Source organism: Cervus canadensis, chromosome 4 (assembly GCF_019320065.1).
Source record: "Cervus canadensis isolate Bull #8, Minnesota chromosome 4, ASM1932006v1, whole genome shotgun sequence".
In the NCBI taxonomy this organism is placed as follows: domain Eukaryota; kingdom Metazoa; phylum Chordata; class Mammalia; order Artiodactyla; family Cervidae; genus Cervus; species Cervus canadensis.
The window spans coordinates 81,348,905-81,363,788 of record NC_057389.1 but is presented as its reverse complement, the minus strand read 5'-3'; the positions used below and the strand labels follow the sequence as shown (position 1 = coordinate 81,363,788).

The 14,884-nt window shown below is 42.2% G+C and overlaps 1 protein-coding gene across 1 annotated transcript in view; it reads right to left on the bottom strand.

Annotated features, from left to right (window-relative positions):
* Positions 1–221: 221 nt before the first annotated feature.
* CCDC192 (coiled-coil domain containing 192) overlaps positions 222–14,884 on the bottom strand; it is a 181,842-nt gene continuing 167,179 nt past the window's right edge. The window contains exon 7 of the mRNA XM_043467572.1: positions 222–511. Within this exon, the coding sequence (XP_043323507.1) occupies positions 222–511 (290 nt within the window). The remainder of the gene's footprint in view (positions 512–14,884) is intronic.

Below are 14,884 nucleotides of genomic sequence, written 5' to 3'. Positions count from 1 at the left end.
TTTCATGCATTGGAGAAGGAAATGGCAACCCACTCCAGTGGTCTTGCCTGGAGAATCCCAGAAACGGGGGAGCCTGGTGGGCTGCTGTCTCTGGGGTTGCACAGAGTCAGACATGACTGAAGTGACTTAGCAGCAGCAGCAGCAATGAGGAGATTGCTTGGGCTCTGGATTTTACCTTGATGACACTTAATAAACTTTTATTGTTTTTTTATTGGGTATCTTTACAAATCCTCATCATAAACCACAGGAGAAACATTATTATTATTAGAGAAAATTGGGGTTTCTTGTAAACATTCTGGAGAGTCCTTGACCTCTGGGAAACAATGGGCCTCCCGCTCAGCTTCCAGCTGCTGAATCTTCCTTTCCTTTTCCTCTAAAACTTCTTCCAGCTGAGTGATCTTCTCAGTCTGAAGGGAAACCTGAGTCGACAACTCCATAATCAGGCTGATTTTTCGGTCACCTTCTTCCACAGGCGGGAGACCACCACAGGACTCTTCCAGTGAGCTGTCTTCTAAGGCAAATAAGAAAAGGAAAACCTGAGCAGTTTTAATTAGATTTCCCAGGACTCAAAGAGAGGGAAGATGAAAAAGCTTCATTTCTCATGTTCTTAAAAGAGAACACAGATGTTGCATCATCTGGCCAGATATACTGAGAAAGGAATCTGAATCGAGTGTGGGGAAAGACTCTGGGTGCTAGTGAAAAAAATCTTAGAAGCCTCTGGAGAGGGAGGAGAATCAGTTTTTGCCAACTCTTTTTTATACGCATTTATCTTTCAATTAACCATGGGAATGAACTGTCCTTAAAAATGCAATAAACAGCAATATCCTTTTCCTTAAGATTTTTTCACAATCTGGTAGAAATACACTTCAATGTAAATCTTAATTTGACTGGAAACAAGTTGCCATTGCCCCTTTTGGGGAAAATAATAATGAGAAAATACAAGTTTCTTAACCCAAGTCAACTTTAGAGTTGGCAAGGATGTAATCTGAGGTGATCAGGAAAACTCTATAGCATGGTATACAGATCAATTTCTGTAGGTCTGAAGACTTTTCAGTATGTCTTAATAAAATCATATACCTCCTGAGTGTAAAACTTTAGCTTCTATCATCTAACCCCTTAAATAAAGACAAAGGCCTGAGTAAGGAAGGGGGGAAAGAGAGAGAGAGAGAGGGATTTCAACAAAGAGATAAAGGAATAGTGGCTGGCAACAGGAAATCCTTAAAAGCAAATATCAGGAGACCATCGGATGTTTTAGCTATTAAGATAAAACCTCATTCCACTAGATTTTAGCAGTATTCTCTGCTGCCCCAACCACTCTAATCCAGATATTTCTACCATTAAAATAACCTCTAAGTTGTATAAAAGGCAGACTTCAGCTATAAGAAGTAAGGCACGTCAAGGTCTTGGGTGTCTTTGTTGGAATTGAACCAATAGCATATGGATGAACCTGGCACACGGTGTTGACAGTTAATTGCTATAATTGAAGGTCCAGCCATTACTCAAACCCCAGTGAAAACATACCGCACAGCTGTACCTAAAAGAAACATAAGGTGAAGTCCAGGATACAAAAGCCTGCGACTATTTTGTCCCTACACACCTTCTAAAATGGGGCAACTTTATTGTGATAGTCCACGCAGACAGGGAATCATCCATCTCTCAGCAAACAAAACTAAGTTGCAGTCATCATTTTCGCAAGATCATGGAGTGAAAGCTTTGAACACCACTTTGCACAGTGGACATGATTCTTTGGCTTTACAAAAGTTAGAGATCAGGCTGTTCTGCCCTCATAGAAATTATTACCAGCGCTATACTATGCTTCGAGAATCCACAGAAAAATTTGTTTCCTGTACACTTGAAATTCTAACAGTAATGTTTAAGGAGATGGTAGTTTGAGCACCTTTCTTAAAAAGCAATGAAAAAAGTCTCATCTCAAAGGAGCATTTAATGCGTTCCCTCTTCAATAGGTCTGTGCTTTCAGGCCCAGAAGAGGGTGTTCATGGGGTGGGGATGGGGGGCCTTTCTCATTTGCTGATTTGCCAGGCCTCACCGTTTCTCTGACTGCAGCTGTGCTACCCCAATACAGTAGCCTCTTGCCCCATGTTGCTATTAGGCAACTGAATGTGGCTGGTGTGAATGGAGACGTGCTATAGGTATAAAATATACACACTTGATTTGGAAGACAGCTTGAAAATAATGTGAAATGTCTCATTTAAATTTTAAAAACTGTATTAAAGTGATTTTGTATATGTTGCACTAAAATACATTTTAAAAATCAATTTTACTCCTTTGTCTTTACTTTTTAAAGATGTGGCTACTAGAAAGTTGAAAGTTATCACAAGCAGCTTGCATTTGTGGCTGTCATCATGTTTCTCCTGCATAGCGCTGGGCTGGAGTTTGCTTTTGGCTGAGTGCTCTTTGAAATGCAGTTGGATGTGTTTCCTGTAGATGGCTCTAGTTAAGATGGACAGTTGCTATTTAGTAAGGAGTCTTGCTGGTCTTCAACCATTAGCACATGGATCATTTTTCTGTTACTCCAGAAGGTGAAAGTGTTAATTGCTCACTTGTGTCTGACTCTTTGTGACCCCGTGAGCCCGCCAGGCTCCTCTGTCCATGGAACTCTCCAGGCAAGAACACTGGAGTAGGTAGCCATTCTCTTCTGCAGGGGATCTTCTGACCCAGAGATTGAAGCTGGGCCTTCTGCATTTCAGGCAGATTCTTTACTGTCTGAGCCACCAGGGCCAGGAAGCCACTCCAGAAGGTGGAGGCGTGGAAATCTGGGCTTGGGAGAATGGATTCTTAGGGACTGAAGTGAGTTTCAACAGGAGATGAAAGAATAGATGGAAAGTGGCAGCAGGAAGGTGTGACGGAAGGAATGGCAGACAAGAGGGAGAGGGCTGGGCCTCATGAGGCTTAGGGACGGTGAGGGGCATCAGAAGCATCTCTCCTTGTCTGTGCCTGTCGTCTTTCTCTTTGACCTCTCCTTCAGTCTATTCCAAGGTTTCCCTCTCTTTTCAGGAGAAGTTATTTTCTACCGATTGCACAATAAAGAGAGGAGTTTAGTGCCATTCCCAAAGGCAGAGTGGTCAAAACTATTTTTTTAAATGTTTTTGTAACATACTACAATATAGGTAGGATACTTTGTTCACTGAATTCTAATGATGAAGGGGCAAAAATGCAGCAGTGTGGCCTTGCATAGGCTATCAGTCACTAGGTCATTTCCTCGCTCTCTGCCCTCCCGGTAGAGTGTAGTAGAGGAGAAGATAGACAACAAGAAAACGAGTCAGGGTGTCTCAGTAGCTCAGGCTGCTGCAGCACAATACCATAGGCTGCGTGTCTTAAGGAATACTTGTTAAATGAATTTTGTCGTAGATCTAGAGTTCAGAAGCCCAGGATCAGGGTGCCAGTGAGATTAGGTTCTGTTGAGGGCACTCTGCCTGCTTTGTGGACCGCGGCTTTCTTGCTGTGTCTGCACATGGTAGAGAAAGAGATCACAGGTTCTCTGATATTTCTTCTTACAAGGGAACTAACCTCATTCAGAGGGTCCTGCCCTCATGACCTTGTCTATTAATGATTACCTCCCCAAGGCACCATCTCTAAATACTATTACATTGGGGATTATGGCTTCTGCATATGGATTTGGTGGGGGACACAATTCCATCCATAACACAGGGAGAAGACAATTGGAAAAAAGCAGAGAAAGAACATGAAGCTGGAAAAAAAAAAGGAGAGATGGCAGGAGGCCTTTGATTCCTACTGTAATGTTTTCATGTATTAAATGAGGATGCTGATAGGGAGACAAAGGAGAGATTTCTCATGCAAGTATATTTTTACTATTAAATGACTTCTTTACACATATAACAAAAATATTTTTGTTCCGTTTCTAAACACATGATGAGTAACAAAAGTGCTTTAAACTTTTCAGCAAAGTGAGGAACTCCAGGACTCACATCCTATTTGTATTGGAAATAGCCCAAGGCCACCCCAGTGAGTCTTTCAGACTCTACCACTTCCCTGGTTGCTCAGATTGGTAAAGAGTCTGTCTGCAATGCAGCAGGCCCAGGGTCAGTCCCTGGGTCGGGAAGATCCCCTGCAGAAGGAAATGGCAACCCACTCCAGTATTCTTGCCTGGGAAATCCCATGGACAGAGGCACCTGGTGGGTTACAGTCCAAGGAGTCAAAAAGTGATGCACACAATTGAAGGACTTTCACTTCACTTCACCTCACCCCAGTGAGTTTTTCAGACTTTACCACTAGTCTTCCCATGATCTGGTCTACACTGCTCTTCCCCACTTGAGGCTCCCTCATCTGTAATAGGAAGAGATATGTGTCCCTATAAGGTCTTGACAATTCAAGCTGCCCCCAAATCTCAAACACCTGTGGTCTTCCATGGCCTTTGATACAAGCTCAGGCAGTCTTGCCAAGGCCATGGCTGCCTGAGGCATGGGGGATTCTGTTTACTGACCAGATAATCTCAGTTTAACCTCATACCCAGAGGCAAGACAGATTCTTTTCTGCGTCAGAGGGAGCAAACCTGATTAGCAACCGTCAAGGTACGATGTCATCACAATTGCTACTATTGTAGCAGGTTTTTACAAGCATACATCATTTTTCAGGATTTACCATATTTCTGCCTTAAAAAGCTGGGAAGTAGAAGTGAGGCTGTGAGTTTAGGATCATGGCAAAGAGAAGGGAGGAGAAAGGGTGGTGATAATTGTGCAGATTTAGAGGGCAGACAACAGGAGCCTTCTGCTTCCAGCTGGGCCAGGCTATGTTCAAGTTTCTAAGTCACCTTTGTAAGACAAAATACTTTTGGCCATTTCCAGCGCCCCATTCTTTTTAAATGTTGTTTATTTATTTACTTCTGGCTATGCTGGGTCTTCCCTGCTGTGCAGCTTTTCTCTAGTTGTGGTGTAGTGGGGCTACTTTCTAGCTGCAGTGCACCGGCTTCTCATCGTGTTGACTTTCCTTCTGGAGCACAGGCGCTAGGGCATGTGGGCTCAGTAGCTGCGGCTCCTGGGCTCTAGAAAACAGCCTCAGTAGTTGGGTGCATGGGTTTAGTTGCTCTGTGGCATGTGTGATCTTCCCTAATCAAGGATGGAACCCGTGTCTCCTGCACTGGCAGACAGATTCTTGACCACTGAGCCACCAGCCAGCTTCCCATTCTCAATACCCTTGAAAGCTTCATGCTCTTAGCAAAGTGTCACATGAGAGTTATGTTAAAAATGGCAAAATCGTCAACAACAGAGGTAATTGTAGTTTGAGTAGCGTAGAGCCTTGACAGTTGGAATGTACATTTTGACCTCACCTGTGCAGGAATTATTTCTGCAGCATCCCTAAATGATGATTTTCTGAGTAAATTGCATGCACTGGTATTCCTCTTTCTGGGTCAGCTGCCAATTGTAATTAATGAATGAAATTTTCATTTTGCCATGAATGCAGCTGCCTATTGTTCTAGAACTGTCAGGTGGAAGGCTCTGATGGACAGACTGGAGGAGGGCAGGGTACAATTTATAACTAATCAGGGGAAAGAAATGTGGTGTGAAGGGTGGCCAGTGAATGGCTGGAAAGAAATTTTTTAAAATCTTATAAATATTTTTTTCTAAAAAGGAGTGTTTGCATTTTGATCCCTTTACTGATGTCACCACTCAGAAGTGTTCATTGAACAGAGAAATGCTGAGAACTGCTGATCCAGCGTCTGATTCCAATACCTCTAGCAATGGGGAAACACCCTGTTCCCCATTAGGGGAAGGTCTTAAGTTAAGTCTTAAGCATCTTTCATGGCCCTCTCATTTATTCATTCAGAAATTAGTTCAACAACTGGGACCCTGCACATAAAGCATAAATCAGACGTGTGTTGGCCCCATGCACAGCTCCACAGTTGGGTAGGAGAGGCAACACTGAGTTAGGACATCCAAGACTTAGCCTAAACAAGCACCTCCACTGGGTACTCATTTGTGGACATTTATTTTCCCTCTGACTTTTAGGGTGATGACCGAGGCTGCCAAATATTTTCTCAATTAGAAAGACTCCCACCAGTGAGGTGATTACATACCTCACTGCCTCAGAGCCAGCCAAGATTACTGTTTGGCCTAAAAGACTATGTCAGCTTCCTCCTCTGTACAAATACCTGTCAGTCTGACTCACCTTCATGCTGGTCTTGAAAGCTGTATATATTTCCCAGTAACCACAATGGAGTCCAGTTTCATATGTTGCCATACTTGAATTTGAAATTTGGCACATCCTTGTAAATACACCCCTTTTGCTACTTGGATAAGATCCAAAATGACAACAAAACCCTTCCTAACTTTCCATCCTTCTCTATACTTTTACAGTGAATGTTTGAGAATGATAGTTCTCTGCAATGAAATAATTAACTTGTATTTTGCATTCTTGTAACACAAATGTTTTACCTCTTGAAAATCAGATTTGTCTTACTTCCTGCAGACTTGTGTATCCTCCTGCTCCAATGTTTTTATTTGAGCACAGAATACATTTGAAGTTGGTATTTGTCAATTTGGAGAAAAAAAAACCACCAACAACCAAGCAGTGTCATAAGAACAGATTTTAGCTGGCAAATAGTATTAGTCAGCTAAAATATGTAAAATACAGTCTATTATTTGCTAAGAGGTTTTGATATGTATCATAAAACTCCCCATATCATAATGATGACCTGTACATCACAATAAAAGGATTGTGTATTTCAGAGGAAAAATTTAAGGTTCGATTGTAGACTGGAGCAAATATACACTTTCACCCAGCAATATCCCAACAGTTCCATACCTAAGAGCTTAAGAATGTTTTAGTCAGTGCTTTGGGAGGGCAATATATTTAGTTGAAACCTTGATGGAAAGGCTGCGGCCCTGATGACATGGAAAAGTGCTTCAGAAAGCCTGTAGAACACTCGTTGAAAAGGAAAACACTTAGGAAAAGCAAGGAGTGCTAGAGACTGTACAGGAGGCTCTTGTTACTGCAAGTTCATTGGGCCCCAAGCAGATGTTGGACCTGTGCCAGCCCCGTGGCCAGCGTGCGGGCTCTGGCTGATGGGGAGGCTTTGAGAACTTGTTTAGTGTTTGGGTACCAGGTAGGATGAAAAGCACCAGCATCACTCCTGTGCTGGTACAACGCTCACCATGAGTCATGGGAGCCAAGCAGACTGAGGAAACTGCAGATTCCCAGCCTCCGTCCTATGTATACTCCAAAGCATAAATGCACTGTGATATACCCATGCTTAGCCTTTATGGAAATGCTTGATGCACAGCACATATAGTTGAAGTATTGCTATAGGTTCACATCTGGCCACACTACCTCTGCTACTGTCCTTTCAATCTGGTTTCAATTCTGCCCAGAGAGGTTACATTAAAACATAGGTTGGATATTGACACTCTCTTGTCCAAAACCTTCCAGTAATTTTTTATTTCATGTAGGCTAAAAGCCCAAGTGCTTACACTGACCTGTGATCTGCTTCCCCTTGTATGTTACTGACACACTTCCTATTCCCCCTTTCCTCGTTCACCCTGCTAAATTCCTACCAACCTCTTCGCCATTCCCACCAGACCCAGTGTTTTCCCACCCCAGGGCCTTTGCATTCTCCTTCCTCTGCCTGATAATTATAACTCTGATTTATACATGGCTAGTTCCCTTACTTCCTTCAGGTCTTTCCTGTCCAAGGTCACATTTGCACAATGAAGCCTTCCCTGACCATCCTGCCTGAAATTTCAACACAACCCCCATTGCTGAACACACCAAATCCCTGTTGCTTACTTTGGTTTTCCTAACTTGCTACATCTGACTACTTTATATTTTATTCTGCCACTAGTGTCTCTCCTTCACTAGAATAAAAGCTCTAAGAGGGCAGAATAGCTTCACTACCATATCCTCTGTTTCTAAGAGTCTTGACATGTAGTAGGTACTCATTTGTTAAGTGAATAAGTGAATGAAAGTTAAGAGTAAATGACACAAAATCGCCATGGCATGACCAATCAAGAGGTTTCAAGTGGTATGTCATTAAGCTGGTCCCTAAATTTTTTCATATTTTTTTTCAAACAAAGCTTTTCACTACTGCATTTTAAAAAGATAATAAACTGTTGCGATTGTACAACATGGTACTTAACATCTCTGCATTTATTTGTTTTTTTTTTTAATAGAAAAGTGTGAAAGTTAAAGTAGGTCGTTTCCAGATTTATTGACTTAGATTCTCAAAGCTGTGAAAATGGTTTGCCAAGTTGGCCCCTGACAAGCCTTGCCAATATGGAGAATCTCGGTCCTCACTGCTGACATTCTGCTCAAGCGAATTGAGGAGGACATCTGGGAATTTATTTTTCTGTGAGGTTCTTGGGGGTGATTCTGATGGTCAGCCAGGTATTTGCACTTGAATTTCTGCTGATCTACAGTAAACACAGTGAACCAAGTTTTTGGCAAAATCCTCAGGGGCAGGTCAGAAATCCCCTAGGCAAGCCTCTTCTCGACAAGGCTTCAGGGCACACAGCTGGAGGAGAGATGACGTCTGTTCAGTTGTAGCCTGTTACAGGCTGGGTGGGCAGACTATAGTGTTGAGAGCCGTCTCCTACCCACGCCAGGAGGGCAGAGGTCTTACTTGGGTAAGTGGAGGACAGCATATGTTAACTTACCCCGTCACTCCTTTTCAGGGCAAGGTTCCTTCCCACCCACTTCAGGTGCTTTGGCAAGTCACTTTTGGTGCCTCTCCCTGGTTACCCAGAAGGGCTCTGCCTGTAAATGTGCCCAGCTGACCGAATTCATTCATGGTCCTTACAGCCTTGCTTCTATCCTGTCCTAAATCTCTTCTTGCGGTTCTAACATGGCTAAATTATCTCCAGAATACCAGAGAAAATGCTGAGTGTTTGGGAGTTTGTTTTTGCTTCTATTTCCCAGGGGCAAGGATGAATCCATTTCCTCACAGGCTGGCCTGGGGAGGAGTCTCCCTCTTCCTTCCCATGAGGACTGAGTGGGAGAGGAAATGAGCCAGAGGAAGGGAAGGGAGAGATCACGCCTTGGGGTGGAAGCTTGGTGACTCCCCAGCTTCCATAGGAATTTAACGGCCATCATGCCCAGACAGGGAACAAGGGAATCCCCTCTGCAGAGCTGAAGCCAGGGTTTTCTTCTTGGAGCTTGCTGGAGTCAGGTGATGTGTCCAAGAAAACTGATAAGAACGTTGTCAGAGAAAGACATGTGACACTAGCTTGGGAGGAGGGTTGTCTGTGTGGGAAAGCAAGTGAAGATGTCTCGAAGATGGTGCCACAAAAACGCATATAGCCAGGACGTGGTGGAGGGGGAAAACTCGGTGGGCAGACTATAGCGTTGTGTGCCGTCTCCTACCCAGACCAGTAGGGCGGAGGTTTTACTTGGGTGAGGGGAGGACAGCATATGTTAACTTACTCCTTCACTCCTTTTCAGGGCAAGGTTCCTTCCCACCCACTTAAGGGTCTCAGATTACAGCAGATTATTCTGCAGAGAGGTGCTTTGATAAGGTACCTGAGCACTGTCTGCCTAACAGTGCACCTGAGTTGTGCCAAGAGGAAATCAGTTTAAGCAGAAGAGAGATTTTGGGAACCTCTCTTACCTCTTCCTATAAGCAGACTGGAAGTCGCCTCCCATGGATCTGGCTTCTTGGAAGAGAATAATGGTTGAATGCAATGACTGACAGCCTGGCCAGAGGCTGAAAGATAAAAATGGACCCTGGTGGGAGAACAGAAAATTCAAGGGAGAGGGAGATCCAGAAGATCGGGAGAAAGGAAGAACAAGAAGAAACAATAGGTGAAGGATAGTTTCTATGCTTATCTGAAGTGGAATCCGTATGGACGCAAAGTCATTCAGAGGAATAAAGAAAGAAAGTGAAAGTTGCTCAGTCATCTCCGACTCTTTGCGACCCCATGGACTATACAGAGGCATATAAGTAAAGATGATATTCCATCATTGGGACTGTGTCTTGCACTAGGGTGACCAGCAGTTGAGAATTTCTACTTCTCTTCCTGGATACACAGCGGTTACATAAGCCAACGTTTTTATGAAATGAGGAGTACCAATTTACTTTGTGTTAATTTTCAAAAGATAGTACAGTTTCTAGTGTTGTATGGCGTTGAGAAATAAAATGACACTATAGAAATAATAGTATTGGCAGGATTATTTTTTGATCGTGAAAATGAGCTCTGGAGAAAGGTGGGATAAAGGAGTCATCATTTTTGTCGACCAGGACTTTGTTTAAACTTTGTAGGGGAATGGGATTTGTGGACAGGGGGTAGAAATCATTTTAGTTTTGCTGACTTGACACTGTCTTTAAATGTCTGTGACAACAGGACCCTTGGGTGCCATCATTTTGCAATGTAAAATTTTGACTGACTTGAGGATCTGTTTCACAACACACAGCCTTCTTCCCTCTCACCTGGCCCCTTGTTTTCTTCCTTTTGACTGATTAGCCCTGGGATGACTGTGATAACATCCCTGAATTTTCCTGGCCCCCTAGATTACAGTGCTAGGTCTGGACTTAGTGCTTCTTGGCTGGAGTTAAGGAATCCATGCATAAGATGTCAGAAATTGCAAGAAAAAAAAATACTGTAGTGACCAAGACACTCTCCTTGACCAAATTTTAGTCAGACTTCTCTGAGTCATCTACTTGACTAGCCTGATCCTTGATCCTTGTCCTCAAAAGGCTGGTTGCAACAAAAATCCTGCTAAGTTACTTTAGCAAGAATCTCCCATCCTTGGTATCTCATCAGTTATCTCATCAGTCTCAATTCCTGGTCAGATATCCTCCTATCCTCCTCCTCCACCCTAAGGGGATATCTGGTGAGTAATGAGAAAAATCTATCCATGATAGGGGCCCAGAGGCTGCTTAGCCAGTCAACTTGGTCTCAACTGAGGGAAACTCAGGGTTTCCCAAGGGATAGAGGTCTGGATTCTGGACTCTCCTGCATCCTATGGAATCTTATTCCATTGTTGATGCCGCCTGTTTGTAAATGTTAAACTTTTTACTGGCTCCAAGCAAGCAGCATTTAAATATACTCAGTTGCTATTAACTTGAAAAGGAAATAAAGTCTCTTCACTATTTGAAGCCTCTTCAGTGTTGTGCTCCCACTGTATGACCCTTCACAGATGTGTCTCTCTGAAGGGTTGTCTCTACTCTCTTCCCTTTCCACCCACCTTCCTCCTGTTAACCCACTGCATTCTCACTTTTTGCATTTAGTGACATTCCTCAACTTGGTTTCGCTGAGGTTACTAATGTCACCGGATTCAGTGGACATGATTCAGTGTTCATCTTGAATGACCTCTGAACACTTACCCCTGTTGACAGCCCCTCTTCAAACACCCTTCACTTAACTTCTATAATATGATGCTTGGTTTCCTTCCAAACTTTCTGAATACTCCTTTAGTCTCATTCTGTGGGCTCCTCCTCAGCACAGTTATTGCAGGGAGATCCTTACATTCCTGGCCTTAAACTTTCTTCTTTCTATAGATGATTTCATTTACTCCTTGTGGCCATGGCTGTAAACTATTTGTGGGAATGATGCCCAAATTTACAACATTAGGTCAAACCTGAGCTCTGGCGCCTAGACTCCTCCTTGAGACATCTCATACATGTCTCAGATAAAATATATCCCAACTTGAACTAACATCCAAAATTGATTTCCTTCCAGTATTTTCTAGCTGAGTAAAATGGCATCACCATGCATCTGCCTGCTAAAGTCAGAAATCTGAGAGTTCCCTCTATTTCTCCTTGACTCCCATGCTCTTCCATCCACCTTGTCACAAAGTCCTATTGATTCAAACCTCTAAATGATGATTAATTATCTAATTGTCTTCATGAAGTCAGGCAACGCACTCCTGCAACATCTGTCACCTCCATGGTCTTATTATTCTTAATCAAAAATTATTTTTAAAATCTCTATGGGATACTATTTTATCAAGGACTTTTCCAAGCTCTACGACTTGTTCCTCAGTTTTAGTCCTTTATGGCCCTAAAAGGACCTAAGAAGCTGGTGGGGACTGCTTATCAGATAATACAAATGGGCTTTATAGCGGCACATCTGAGCTGGAATCTATGGGATTCAATTAAGACCAAGTAAGGAGTATATTTTTGGAAAGGAAACCTGAAAGTGGTTTGAGTGCATGAGAAGCAATAGCAGAGTTGAAATGGATAAGAAAATGTCAAAGGAGGGAGGCCCTTGTACAGTTGAGAGGAATAGCTCACAGAAACAAATACTGTTTATTAGTCTTACCTTCTATACAAGTAATCATAGCTACCTTTACTTTCGTAAACTCTTTCTTTCACTTTTATTTTATGCAGTTGGTGTTGGTTTAAATTTCACAGTGGTAAGACAATAGTGAGTTGTTAACGTTAACTGACTCGGGTGGGTGGGGGCCAGGGGTGTCTCTGCCGAACTAAATTGGCAGCATAAAAATGCCCTGTTCCTGAGGACAACCCAGGGAGCATGATTCTTTCTATTCCTTCTCCCAGTGGAATGCCACTGCAATTTTATCAGCTTAATTTTATTTTATTTTTTTAATTTCAAGATGTAATTTCATCTTGAAATTACCAAAGATAATTCAAAAGTGATGGAGAAATTCCCCAAGAGGGAACTCAAACAAACTATTCTTTATTTAGGAAATCTTCTGATATTTGGTGAAAATTCACAGATGTTTTCCCATTAGTTACCTATGCTGTCATGTAAATTATATGCCTTGGAAACATTATCAAAGCTAATGGTAAAGGAGTTATCTTCACGTTGGACTTAAACCCAAGGCACTTTAGAGAAGCACAAAAATTTTTTTGAGAGACTAGTGGAACACTTAGCAAAATGCTTCCATTCTGATCCTGGGAAGTTTTGTATGTATTTTGGATATATTGTGCATAAATTTTGAAAAAAATAATATCTATAATTTTTAGAGATGTCAAAGAACATCCATAATTATGATTCATAGCCCCCTCCTCCATACTTGGAAGAAAAGAGGGGAGTGAAAAAGGAAGTGGGGAATAAATGAACATTTACAGAGCTCTTACTTTATGTCATTTTACTAAGCATTTGTTTAGCAGTCACAACAGAGCAGAGGAAATGTTTGTGTTTTGTTTCTATAATTATGACTGATGCCACTAGAATCCTTATATGTGTGTTAGTCACTCAGTCATGTCTAACTCTTTGTGACTGTAGCCCGCCAGGCTTCTCTGTCTATGAAATTCTCCAAGCAAGAATACTGGAGTGGGTTTCCATTTCCTACTCCATTGGATCTTCCTGACCTAGGGATGGAGCCCTGGTCTACTGTATTGCGAGCAGATTCCTTACTGTCTGAGCCACTAGAGAAACCCTAGAATCCTTAAACAGGACCAGAAATACCCGGGCCACTTTTCAGCTTCATCACCCCTCCGCACCTCCACCGTCAGGTATTCATGTAAGTCCACACAAGCCTTGTCCCATTAGCATACCCTCCTTATCTGGGATCACAACACATCCATGGGGGCATTTTCTGAGTACTTCTCAACTGCTTATGTGATATTCCTGGCTTTACAAGAATAAAACAACAAGCCAGGTGTCTCTCTTTTGTTTTCATCTGTTCTTAATTTCTGATCTGAAAAATGTTAAGATGGTAGGAATCCTAGGAATTGGCAGCAGGATTGCCATGAAGACTTATGGGCATTTGTTCTGGCAACCTTCCAAGATGACCCTCCCAGTGTCTCTGGGTTCTAACCACCTGGATAAACAAAAACTTAGTGATACATTCGTGTTCAGCAGGCCAAGTTCTCATTTTGTCTCTGGTTTGAGAGATAGAAATTATTTAATCTGTATTATGTATTAATTGATCACTTCAAGTCTGTAAGTTGAACCTTCAAATGAGAAAGCATGCCTAAAATTGTAAAAGTATCCATTTTTTTAAAGAGTCAGGTTGGATTTAATCAATCATGTATGGTGATTTTTACTTGAGATTAGCCTCAAAGAATCAATATTGTCTGTGAATATATCAGTCAGAGTGATTTCAGCTCCGAATAACAGACCTGTGACTCTCAGCAACTTAGACAATGGGGAGTTTATTACTGCATGTAAGGTTAAATCTGGGGGAATTCCAAGGTTAGCTCATTCTGTGGCTCAAGGAAGCCAGGTCGGCTTCTCCTGAATTCTCTGGTTTCTCCCTATATGCAAGGTGGCTGCTGCTTACAGGGTGTTGTCTAAAAGTTGGAAGACAAAGAAAGGCTTATCTTTTTAAGCATTAGGAAATCTCCCATGATGCCCATAACAGATCTGATCATATCACATTCCTAAAGCAGTTCTTGACAAGGATATAGAATCCCCATGATTGGTTAAGACTAATAAACATTGAGATTCTAGGATGGATGGGGAAGACCCTTGAAATACATTATCTTCCTAAAATACTAATAAATTGGGAATCTGTTAAGAAGGAAAAATAGTGACTTTTGTGTAGGTGACCAATAATGTCTGCCATAGTGAATAAAACTGTCACACAAATGCCAATAGTAGTATGACATTCAGTACTGCTTTTGTTGCAAAAAAAAAACAACCCTGAAAGCTCAATTCTAACTGGCTTAAGTAAATAAAAAAGAATATATTGAGATAGGACTGGTTTCAGGCAAGATTTGAACTAGTAGTCCCCCAAATGCAACTGGAGGCCCTTTGGCCTCTCTGCCCTTTCTTTATGTCAATTTCTTCCCAAGCCTGGTAGCCAGATGATTACTACTGTCTTCCAGGGATAGCCCTCATTCTTTCCATCTAATGTCAAAGAGAGTGTCTACCTGTAATAACACAGAAAAGTAGGAGGCTTTTCTTTCCCATAAGCCTCAGCAAATATCCCTCACTGGCTCGTATTAGATTACAAGCTCATCTCTGAACTAGTGGATGGGCTATTCAACTGATGTTTAAGCTTC